At 45.3% G+C, this 12094-nt stretch overlaps 1 protein-coding gene across 2 annotated transcripts in view; it reads right to left on the reverse strand.

The window, feature by feature from the left end:
- Positions 1 to 12094, reverse strand: part of jag2b (jagged canonical Notch ligand 2b) — a 163249-nt gene that overhangs the window by 16558 nt on the left and 134597 nt on the right. For both annotated transcript variants that reach the window (XM_078234507.1, XM_078234506.1), the window contains 7 exons: positions 7182 to 7346; positions 6575 to 6688; positions 5113 to 5226; positions 4382 to 4495; positions 3269 to 3385; positions 2599 to 2626; positions 1493 to 1578 (listed from right to left, as the gene is read on the reverse strand). In XM_078234507.1, the coding sequence (XP_078090633.1) occupies positions 1493 to 1578; positions 2599 to 2626; positions 3269 to 3385; positions 4382 to 4495; positions 5113 to 5226; positions 6575 to 6688; positions 7182 to 7346 (738 nt within the window). The remainder of the gene's footprint in view (positions 1 to 1492; positions 1579 to 2598; positions 2627 to 3268; positions 3386 to 4381; positions 4496 to 5112; positions 5227 to 6574; positions 6689 to 7181; positions 7347 to 12094) is intronic.

Consider the following 12094-nt stretch of genomic DNA (forward strand, 5'->3'; position numbering starts at 1 on the left):
CTTTGACCAAGTTTTCAGACATCTGTCCTAATGTTTCTTTAGGTGGCACAGTTTGCTTAGTACTGTTCCTGTGAAGCACTCAGGGATACTTTACTACACTGGGGGTGCTACATAAATGCAAGTTGTCATTGTTGTTAAATATCTGATCTCATTTTCCTCAGCTTGCCTCCTTCACTTGGCACTGTGAATTTTCTCAATGGTACATCCAGTGTAGATGCATTCAGAAGTGTGTGTGTTGCCTGCATGGCAGATCTACTGCTCACATTCCTCACTACAATATTTGCTTCCTGCAAGCTCAGACCTTAACAATTCTTGGCCTGGGCAGTGTTAGCTGATCTCAACTGGGACTGGAATAGCGTGGCGGGTGGGGGTTGGAGCAGGGGTGACCAATTGGCTTCAGTACACTCGAGTCTGACTGATGTGTAGTGCTGCCTGCCAACATACTCTCAATGTAAAGAATAGCCAATTTGGCAAGATTCCAGAATATCCCTATATCCACCAGCCTCGCTCGGTTCAGCGAGTAACATTCTTGCTTCTGAGTCCAAAGGTTGTGGGTTCAAACCCACTCCAGAAACATGAGCACAGAATCCAGGCTGACACTCCAAGTTCAGTACTGAGGGAATACTGAATTGCCAGGGGCGCCGTCTTTCGGATGAGATGTTAACTGAGATCCTGTCTGCCCCCCCCAGATAGATGTCAAAGATCCTGCACTATTATTTGAAGACAAGGAATGAAGTGTCTTGGCCAACATACACACCTCAGCCACTAAAACAGACTCACTGGTCATCATCACATTGCTGTGTGCAAATCGACAGACATGCTTCTATATTACAACAGTGACTGCACCTCAATTACTTTGCTGGTTTGGATGCTTTGGGACATCCCAAGGTCATGAAAGGTGCAAGAGAAATGCAGATTATTTATTTTTATTGAAAGGGTAACGTGATCTGGAGTCAGCTACCGAAAGGGAACTAAGATAAAGGTGGCCTTACCAGCTCTCAGCAGCCAAAATAATCATTCAAACCAATCAGGTTTTTGCTGCATCAGTTGGACAATATTTGCATAGCAACTTTAATGTAATAAAACATCCCAAGGCATTTCATAAAGACACAACCAAATAAAATTTGACACCAAGTCATGAGGAGATAGTTGAGGTGTTAAAGATATTTTAGTCAATACTGAAGTGAACTGAAAGGAAAATTCTATTTTGATGAAAAAGATTCTTAGAGTTACTTTGAGACAATAAGTGGATCCTGTGATTGAGGAAAGAGTTATCAGTGAAGGGGACAAAGGCTCCAATTCTTCCAGAGGTAGCAAGGGGCTTTTCACTTTGAATGAATAATTCAATCAGCTGGTGTTGCATTATAAGAGGTACAACTGGCCTCCTCGCAGCTGAATGTACCGAGAGGTCAGAGGCAGACTGGAACAAAAGGGGTGTTGGGTCATAATGGCACAACCCCTGAACTCTCTACTCTGCGTGTTAGGTACTTACTGATTCGACAGTCTGGTCCGGCAAAACCTGGAGCGCATTCACATCGAAACCAATTCACACCGTCGACGCAGATGCCTCCATTGTAGCTGCAAAGACATAAAGCACACCCACCCACCCCCAACCACTTGCTTGTTAGAAAGTGATCTCAAGTTACTGTCAACACAAGCACAGCTGAGAAGCGAGGACACACGAGAGAAAAACTCAACTTCTGCCTCAACATCACCAGCTATTCAAATGCAAATTTCAATTGTCATTAACAGAAGGCATTTCCAGCACTGGGCTGACAATGGGAGAATGGAAGGTTCCAGCACCCCTGCTATTACATTTTCAGCCTACCATCTACAAAGAATTTCCAATACTACAACCCTTCCAACTCTCCGCACGCCCACCCCCCACCCATCCCACCCGACACCTTATGACTTGTGCCGTAGATAGTGCAGCCCCCTCCTCATCGGGAGCCCTGCTTTTCCACGCTTGCTTCATGGGACTCAGTTGGGAGTGGGTTTGCCACTTGGCTCAGTACAAGAGTGAGATTGAGATTTGTGACAAATCTGTTACAAAGCCGATTAAACACTGCACATTTATTTTTAATGTAATTAGATTACAACAATCTCCCCTCCTGTTATCCATCGGAGCAGCTGGGTTACACTGGCCGCGCTCCCATTCTTTCTCGTCACTGATGGGCAGACTGGTCTAAAAAGCACGCAGTGTATGTGTGTTAGATTTGGGGGGGGGGGAGAGAGAGGAGAGGAGATATTTTGATAAAGGGTCAGGTTCCAAACAATAACCTCTCTTTTGTCCCCTTTCAAGTTAGCGAGAACCCGAGTGAGAGGTTGTGATCTGGAATTCACTGCCTAAAAAAAGGGTGGTGGAAGCAGATTCCATAGCGACTTGCAAAAGGAAATGGGTAAGTGCGGCTAACTGAATCTTTCCAAAGGGTCAGTATCGGCACAACGGGCCAAACGACCGCCTTCTATACTGACAGATTACTCGATGCTGGCATGCTAAGACGAGGTCTCCCAGAAGCGGATCGTGCAGGGAGCTTATTTAAAATTGGCTGCAGCACCTTGGCAATAACAGTAATACTGGGAACAAGTGTCACTTACCATGGGTGAGGATTGCAGTCGTTCTTGTCTGTGGAAGAAAACAAAAGGAATATTGAACTACTTAAAAAAAAAAGCTGCTTTACCCAAGTGGGCTGTGATGACCAGAAGCTCAGGGGGTGAGGGACATCCCTTACACTACCGCCGCCCCCCCCCCCCCCCCCCCCCCACCGCCCCCCACCGTCCTTGCTACCATTAAAACAAGACAAATGGTGACTTTTGATTTATTTTTCCAACATCTTAAATTGTATACATTTCCTTGTCTTCAGGGGGATGTAAAAGACCCCACAATGTCCGAACTATTCATCAATCCTCAGTGCTCCCTTGAAGGTACGGTCAAGGAACTTGCTTGGTCGCACAATATCCGTGCCTTGTCGGGCACTTGGGAGAATCGGCTTGGCCTATGGGCCGTAAATGTAGTATTGAGGAAGTCCTACACTGTCAGACCCTTTGGACAAGCTGTTAAACTGATACTCCTCTTGGATTAGACATCATTGCAAAACAGAGCTGGGAAGTTCTCCCTCATGACCGGAGAAACATCCATTCCTCAAATCAGCACCTCCAAAGTCACTAGATTTTTGTGTTTACAACAATCTGCTCTGCATAAACTGGCTTATGTGAGGCACGGGCAAGAGCGGAACACCTAGCAGAGACGAGGATGACAGGAACTTACTCTGTGTGCAACTTGGACCTTCCCACCCCTCCTTGCACACGCAAGTGAAGGTGTCGCCACTACCCACGCACGTCCCTCCATTCTGGCAAGGGCTGGGAATGCAACTGCTGTTCTTAGCTGAAATACAAGACATTTTACACGTTAAAATAATTTTTTAACCAGGAGACAATTCAACTGTTTAAGATGTGAGGACAGGGGAGGAGAACTCCCAACTCACACCTGGCAAGATTAGTGACTGTATCAGTAACCACATGACTGCTACAGCAAGATGTCGTGATGAGAATTCCTGCAAAATCACAACAGCATTCAAAAGGAATATATTTCTAATCTTGCCAGTACTTAGATTTCTGCTACCCCTGCCCCTCCCACTCCATGTACTAGATACTTTAACTAACATCCAAACGGCTTGGCCAGAGGAATTTCCCCAAAAATCAGGATTTTTCTGAGCAACTCAAGGCTCAAGTGGAAATTTACACAATCCTAATGAGGAGTTACTTTTCTACAAATAATAATAAAGGCTACCCATGTCCCCCCCACTTCCCCCCACCAAAATTTACATTGTATCTCAACTTGTGGTCACAGATTGATTTTCCTCATTGGATAGCAGTTGGGAATTTTTACTGATTTGGGAGTGGAGAGATTCAGGTCCCCCCACCAAATACACTGATCTCCATCCAAAAGAGAAAATGCTGGAAAATCTCAGCAGGTCTGGCAGCATCTGTAAGGAGAGAAAAGAGCTGACGTTTTGAGTCCAGATGACCCTTTGTCAAAGCTCAAAACATCAGCTCTTTTCTCTCCTTGCCGACACTGATCTCCACCTCAGTTTGGCTCGGTCAGTCACACCTTATGGCTTGAAAGGGTTGCAGCTTCAAGTCCCATTCAAGACCTCAATCATGCTTTCTACACTGACAATAAGAGGGATTGTTGCAATGCTGAAGGAGCCTTCCCTCCAGTGAAAATCAAGGTCTTCACCTTGACTGAAGGATATTAGAAGATTCAATGCCATAATTTGGAAGAGGGGCAGGGAGTCAAAGAGGCTACTTTCAAAAGCTTCTCTATAAAAAGGGAGGGTTTGGGGGGGGGGGGGGAGAGACAGAAGGACAACAAACTCACCCAGGTTACAGGTGCTCCCTCCCCATTCTGGAGCACATGCACATCGAAAGGCATCTCCCACATCGTGACATGTGCCACCATTACTACAGGTGTTTTCATCACACTGATTCTCTCCTACGGAAGAAACATTGATTGGTTAAACCCATCAGGGAAGGTGGTCTTTAGGGACAAAAGTGGAGTTGAATGCCGAGGACCAGTCGTGATCGTTTTAAATGGCAATGAAGTCTTGAAAGGCCAAATGGCCTGCTCGCGCTGTTGCTAATGATGGTCGGACAACTTGCAGCTGTATAGTACCTTCAATGTATTAAAAGGTCTCAAGACGTTTCACAAAAATAAGGTGCTACAAGGACAGATGACCAAAAGCTTGATCAAAGAAGTAGGTTTAAAGGAGCATTTTAAGGGGGAGAGGGGAGTGGGGAAGAGTTCCTGAGCTAATGACCCAGACAGCTAATGGTACCCGCCACCAATGGGGATTAAGATTGGGGATGATTACAAGAGCCAGAATTTTCAGAGCTCAGAGATCTGAAAGCTGGAAGGCTAGAAAAAGTTAAAAATAGGGAGAATCAAAGCCATGGAGAGATTTGAAAATAAGGATGAGAAATTTAAATGCGTTTGTGGAGCAGTACACAAAATGGAGCCAGTTGACGGGTTACTTTGACAAGGAATCGCAAAGGAAATGGGTAAACGGATTTGTCTAGACGCAGCATGTGGAGGAGTCGCTGACCACTTACTGGAATGACAGGTTTTTCCTTTCCAGTTATTCCTGCATTCACAGTGGAAATCATTCAGTCCATCCACACATCGGCCTCCATTGAGACAGGGGTTGGGGCTGCAGTCATTGAAGTCTACAAAACAGAAAACCACAGAGTTCAAGACAGACAATGAGTTCTATTTAATAAAGAGAGTTGTTTTCAAACAGGCAGACTAAATATGCGAAGAATAAAGTGAAAAATTCAAATTCGCTCCATCCTTCCACTGGTTGCAGAATGTGGAAATACTGACATACTAAAAGAGAGGTTAGATGGATGGATAGCAAATACAGTTCAACCCGAATGAAATCATTTCTACAGCACCTTCACAGCCTGAGGGCACTAAAAAACATTTTACATTGGGAGTTTATTGGTTAGAAGTGGGACTGAAACAACAACATTCAAGCAATGGCATGTAGTACAAATAACATCTTAAAACTATAGGTAGACAGATTTAAAAAAATCTCCTTTCCTTCAGCTCATGGGTTCTTCTGAGATGGGGCCACTGTTGCGATGTAGGAAACACAACTGTACATAAACTGGCTGCGAGAGCTCACAAAGAAATGGCCAGATAATCTGTTTCTGTGATATTGAGTTGAGGAATAAACATTGACCCGGATGCCCAGGAGAACATCCCAGCCCATCTTTGAATAGTGGAGAGATGGCAGATGGCATCGGTTTAATGTCTCAATCGAAGAACTGGAATGCTGTGCATCTAGTCCGTAAATGATCTTCTAGTATTTCTCTAGAGTCCAGTCAGGAGAGCACTAATTCCCATGCAATGTAAATGCAGAACGTCAGTGAGCGTGCTTCAGTTACAAAGACACATGACGGATTGTACAAACCATTCTGCCTCCAAACGGTTTCAACTCACTTATTGGTTAGGGTGAAAAATAAAATGATACAAGGACAGATGACTAGCTGAAATACCAATTGCTCTCTCTCTTTCAGGGACTAAGACTTGTACAAGACGTTCCAACATCTGCACATTCTATTTCCACTTTTCTTTTCACTGTGAATTTATGTTACACTCAATGTTGCCTTGGACCCCCATTAGAAAGGGAATTGGAGGAGAATCCATATCCCACCTCCCCCTCTAGTTCCTCCAACGATTTAAGCTTTGGACTTTTCTGCTAACCAAGTAACCACGTTCCCAGTAGATGGGAGGAAGACCTTCATGAGTTTTTAACTCAAGACTCCCGCTCTGTAAATCAGTCCAGGATTTAGACACCCCGACTCAGATCCCAGATAACCAGGAGTAGCCAAGGTCACTGATGCATTGGTGCATACCTGGCATGAACAGAGGATGAGGCAGTATTAGAACTACAGTTTCTTTATTTAATAGACACATAATATTGGGAAGATACACACAAAGTTAACAATTAACTGTACACATCGCAAAGGAATCACACACACATCAGCATCATGATTGTTCATTACTCACCAATTTCACACAGTACCCCTTCCCACCCATCAGGGCAAATACAACGGAAGGAATCTATCCCATCGATACATGTGCCTCCATTTTTACATTGATTCAATGTGCAGTCATTAATATCTGGAGAAAAATAAACTGAAGTTAATGCAGAAACCAACTGGGAAACATCAACTAACCCCTAACACTGACAAGCAGAACTCTCCCACTCCTCTTCAAAATAGTGGCTGTGGAAACTCTTACATTCACTTGAGGAAAAACAAGGTATTTGGTTCAACATCTCAGCTGAAAAAACAAAACCTTCAGTGATGCTGCAGTCTCTCTGCATTACTGGGAGTATCAGCCTAGATTACAGCTCAAATCTCGGGACAGAGTGGGGCTTGAACCCATGACCTTCTGACTCAGGAGGTAAGAACAAACTAACCATAGCCTTCCTGTTGATCTACATCAGAATATTCACAAGGTAAACAAGGGAACCTTTTCAGCTGGTGAAGAGCCTGGAGATCCGGCTTAACAATGCTATGTACTTTGCAATGTTGATTATTCCCAATCCCACCACAACAGAACAGATATACACCAAATATTATCCAGCAAATCTAGCAGGGTCTGCACTTACTTTCATGGCAGTACATGCCAGTGAACCCTCGATCACAGGCACAGGTGAAATTCCCAGCAGGCTGGCTGATGCACTTGCCACGAGGGCCACAGACATTGGATGATATTAAGCGGACGCCACCCTGACTGGTGTTGCTGGAGATTGCCACAGTACAGCTGTCAATAACTGCAAAGAGGGCACAAGAAATTTTACCAACAAACAAATCTCACTGGGGTCATCTCATTCATTTTAATCAGCCTCTATCTCCAATCCTCAAGCTCTCCCCATTTTTTGCCACATCTGATTTGATTTATTATTGTCACATATTAGTATACAGTGAAAAGTATAGTTTCTTGCGTGCTATACAAAGCATACCGTTCAGAGAAGGAAAGGAGAGAGTGCAGAATATACTGTTACGGTCATAGCTAGGGTGTAGAGAAAAATCAACTTAATATGATGGAGGTCCATTCAAAAGTCTGATCGCAGCAGAGAAGAAGCTGTTCTTGAGTCGGTTGGTACGTGACCTCAGACTTTTGTATTTTTTTCCCCAACGGAAGGTGGAGGAAGAGAGAACGTCCGGGGTGGGTGAGGTCCTTAATTATGCTGGCTGCTTTTCCGAGGCAACGGAAAGTGTAGACAAAGTCAATGGATGGGACGCTGGTTTGCGTGATGGATTGGGCTACATTCATGACCTTTTGTAGTTTCTTGCGGTCTTGGACAGAGCAGGAGCCATACCAAGCTGTGATACAACCAAAAAGAATGCTTTCTATGGCACATTTGTAAAGGTTGGAGGGAACCATAGCGGATATGAGAAAGTAGAGGTGTTGGTAGGTTTTCTTAATTATATAGTGTCAGCATGGAGGGTCTAGGATAGGTTGATGATGATCTGGACACCTAAAAACTTGAAGCTCTCAACCATTTCTACTTCATCCCCATTGATATAGACAGGGGCATGTCCTCCACTACTCTTCCTGAAGTCGATGACAATCTCCTTCGTCTTGTTGACATTGAGGGAGAGATTATTGTTGCCGCACCAGTTCACCAGATTCTCTATCTCATTCCTGTACTCTGTCTCGTCATTGTTTGAAATCCGACCCACTACGCTGACGTCGTCGGCAAACTTGAAAATCGAGTTGGAGGGGAATTTAGCCACACAGTCATAGGTGTATAAGGAGTATTGTGGAGCCTTGTGGGGTACCAGTGTTGAGGATGATCGTGGAGGAGTGTTGAGGTGTTGTTGCCTATCCATACTGACTGTGGTCTGAGAGTTAGGAAGTTCAGGATCCAGTCGCAGAGGGAGGTGCTGAGGCCCAGGCCACGGAGATTGGAGATGAGTTTCGTGGGAATAATGGTGTTGAAGGCTGAGCTGTAGTCAATAAATAGGAGTCTGATATAGGTGTCCTTGTTATCTAGGTGTTCCAGGGTTGAGAGCAGGGCCAGGAAGATAGCGTCTGCTATGGACCTGTTGCAGCAATAGGTGAATTGTGCTGGATCCAGGCAATCTGTGAGGCCAGAATTGATTTGTGCCAAGACTAACCATTCAAAGCACTTCATAATGATGGATGTCAGAGCCACCGGACGATAGTCACTAAGGCATGCTGCTTGGCTTTTCTTTGGTACTGGGATAATGAAGGTCTTCTTGAAGCAGATAGGGACCTCAGCTTGGTTGAGGGCAGCTGAAGATACGTGACTACCCCCGCCAGCTGGTCCGTGCAGGATTTGAGCGCTCGTCTGGGCTAGTCACTTTCTACGGGTTGACCTTCGAGAAAGCTGCTCTGACATCTGCAGTGGTGACCGCAGATACAGATTTATCCAAGGCTTCCAGGGTGGAGGGCATGCTCTCGCTGACCTCTTACTCAAAGTGGGCATAGAATGCATTGAGCTCATCAGGGAGGGGTGTGTTGGAGCCGGCGATTTTATGTGCCTGCATCTTGTAGCCTGTTAGACCTTGCCATAGTCGGCAGGGGTCCGTGAGACTAGCCTGAGACTCTAGCTTGGTCTGGTCCTGTCTTTTGGCATCTTTGATGGATCTCTGTGGATCATCTCTGGTTTTCTGGTATAGGTCAGAGGTTGCCCAAATATGCCTTTCCACCCATCTTCCCCTCGATCCCTCAGTTGCATGCAATTGCCCTTTGTCTCACTTACCCTGTCTATTTCAATATCCTTCCCAGGTAACTTACTCCCTAAATCTATTTCCCTTTAGGTGTACAAGTTCTTTCCAACTTCCCTTCTTACTTCTGTGATTTGAAGCATTAACTGCAGCTACAATTTCCTTGAATTTAGTCAATTTTCTCTGCATTTTCAACTAGGTCAAATGGAAATCCCTTTTCCAAACACAAACAAGCCAATTTCCTCAATTTAGAGTGCTAATACTCAGGCTCCTGCCCGCTGGTTTCCCCTCTACCCTCCTGGGACAATAACATCCTTGTTTTGATTAATTGACTAGAGCTGTGCATCTTTAGATAGTGTTAGTGAACAGGTGATAAACTAGCAGACTTCCAGGGTACAACTGCCTGATTTACACACAGTCCTGACACATGCAAGATGAATCAATGACAGTTCAAAGAGACGGCAGGTGAATAATGGAGGGACAATCATCAAGCAGTCACACCAACTCCAGATTACCACAGGACAGTGTGCACACTGACCCAGCAGCCTAAACACTGGGACACCATGAGCATTTGGGTCTGCACTTGCACATTTTGTTCATGGCATGTGGTGGCTGGTGGCTAAGTGCAGGTCAGAGGATGGAAATTCTGCACTGGGTAACTCACCACTCATTCCCTCCACCACCACACAGTGTCAGCAATGTGCACCTTCTCCAAGAGACACTGCAGCAACTCAAAGATCCTTCGACAATACTTTCCAAACCCATGACCTCAACTCCTAGAAGGGGCCGGGGGTGGAAGGTGGAATGCATGGAAACACCACAAGCAACACACCATCCTGACTTGGAAATATATCACTGTCGCTGGGTTAAAATCCTGGTACTCCTTCCTTCAACAGCACTGTTGGTGTACCTACACCACATGGACTGCAGCAGTTAGCAAGGATGCTCATCATCATCTTCAAGGGCAATTAAGAATGGGCAATAAATGCTGGCCTAGCCAGCAACAGCCACATCCCACGTATGAATAAATAATTAGCTTCCCGGAGACATCACTATTTCTTCTCTTATCCGAACTCACGCTCCTTTCATCCATCGCTCTTGTACTAAATGACCTACATTAGCTACAGGTAAACAACACATTGATTTTAAAACCATCGTTTTTGTAAACCCCTCCTCGGCCTCCCCCCTTCCTTCCTCTGCAAACTTCGACAATTCTCAGATATCAGCGCTCTTGCGAATCGCAGACTTGACTCATTACACCATTGGTTGGTGTGCATTCAACTGCCTGCACCCCAAATTCCCGCTCTAAACCTCTCTGCTTCTCCACCCCCTCTCTCCTCTTAGTCCCTCTTAAAGCCTACCACTGACCAACGTCCCTAGATTTTTTTGTCTGATTACACTCAGGTGTTGGGGCTACACTAAAGGTGCTATATAAACATCCAAGCTGTTGTTGTAATAACACCTTTCACGGCCAAAGATTGTGCTCCTGGATACTGGAGACAAATTCCCCTCCATCAGACTGCTGAGTCCTCAACATGCTCTGGCAAAGCTCTTCTCCAGTTGGCACAATTAGTCATCGGCCTGTACATCCTGCTGCCTCAATAGCGAGTTCTCCATTATTTACAGTGTTGCTCTTTTGCAGTAACTTGCCAGGTCCTAGCTGCCAGGCAACATGGGGACCTGTTCACCATCGAGGGCAAGTGTAGAGTCAGTCCTCCATGCTGTGGGCAGCTACTACCAGATACTTTGATCTACCGTCTTACATGAAGCATGAGGATGGGGGTCTCCTTGACACCAAGAGCTCAGTCGATGGAGGCAGATGATCACTCAGCAGACACCTCCTCAGAACCTGGCTAGCATGGAGCCTTGTGTGGGATTGAAAGTTCACACCAAGGCAAGGATTAGCTCACTTCCAAACCTGCCAGCAACTGCAGCAGCCCTCATTCACACCTCATGATAGACAAAATGTCATTTTGGAATGGCAGACAGGTTGTTTAATAGCTTTCCTTCTCTTACATTTACAAAGTCACTTTGGCACAGAAAGCATTTTGAAACATCTGGATCTGTCAAGAGTGCATGCGTTAGTGACTGGAGGTCACTGTGGAGCACGAGTGTGTCATCCCACTGCCAACTACATGCTATTTAATAAAAGGAGACAACAGTCAGCACCTCTGGCAGCATTTGGGACTCAACCACAGCTTCTTTGGAGGATCAAGAGCAAAGTCAGAGGCATCGAGGCACTGGAGGTCTCTGCTTTCCGATGGTCAGGGGTGAATAGAAAGTGAGCACCACCTGGAATTTACGGGACTCCACTTTTCCAGAGCCCCTGCATTCCATGTCATTTCATGTTAAGAAGGAGACAGGCATTTCTGTAGCACTTTTCACCATCTCTGGACATGCCAAAGTGTTTTCACAACTAGTGAAATACTTTTGAAGCTGGAGTCACTGTTGCAATGTCAGAAATTCAGCAGCCAATTTGTGCATAGCAAGCTCCCATAACAACATTATGAAAATGATCCAATAACCTGTTCTTGTAAGGCTGACTAAGAGATAATTACTTGTCTAGGATAGAATGGAGAACTCCCTCACCCTTCTTCAAAATCCTGCTGTGGTATCTTTTACATCCACCTGGGAGGGCAGATGGAGCCTCATTTGAAAGGCCGTAACTATGAGTGTGGCACTTCCTAAATTCTGCACTGGAATGTCAGCTGATCACATGCTCAGGTCTCTGGAGTGGGGCTCAAACCGAAGACTTGACGGAGGCATAAATGTTACCAAATGAGCCACAGCTGATTTAGATCTATCGACACAATTAACACAGCGG

This window comes from Mustelus asterias, chromosome 18, assembly GCF_964213995.1.
Source record: "Mustelus asterias chromosome 18, sMusAst1.hap1.1, whole genome shotgun sequence".
Classification (NCBI taxonomy): domain Eukaryota; kingdom Metazoa; phylum Chordata; class Chondrichthyes; order Carcharhiniformes; family Triakidae; genus Mustelus; species Mustelus asterias.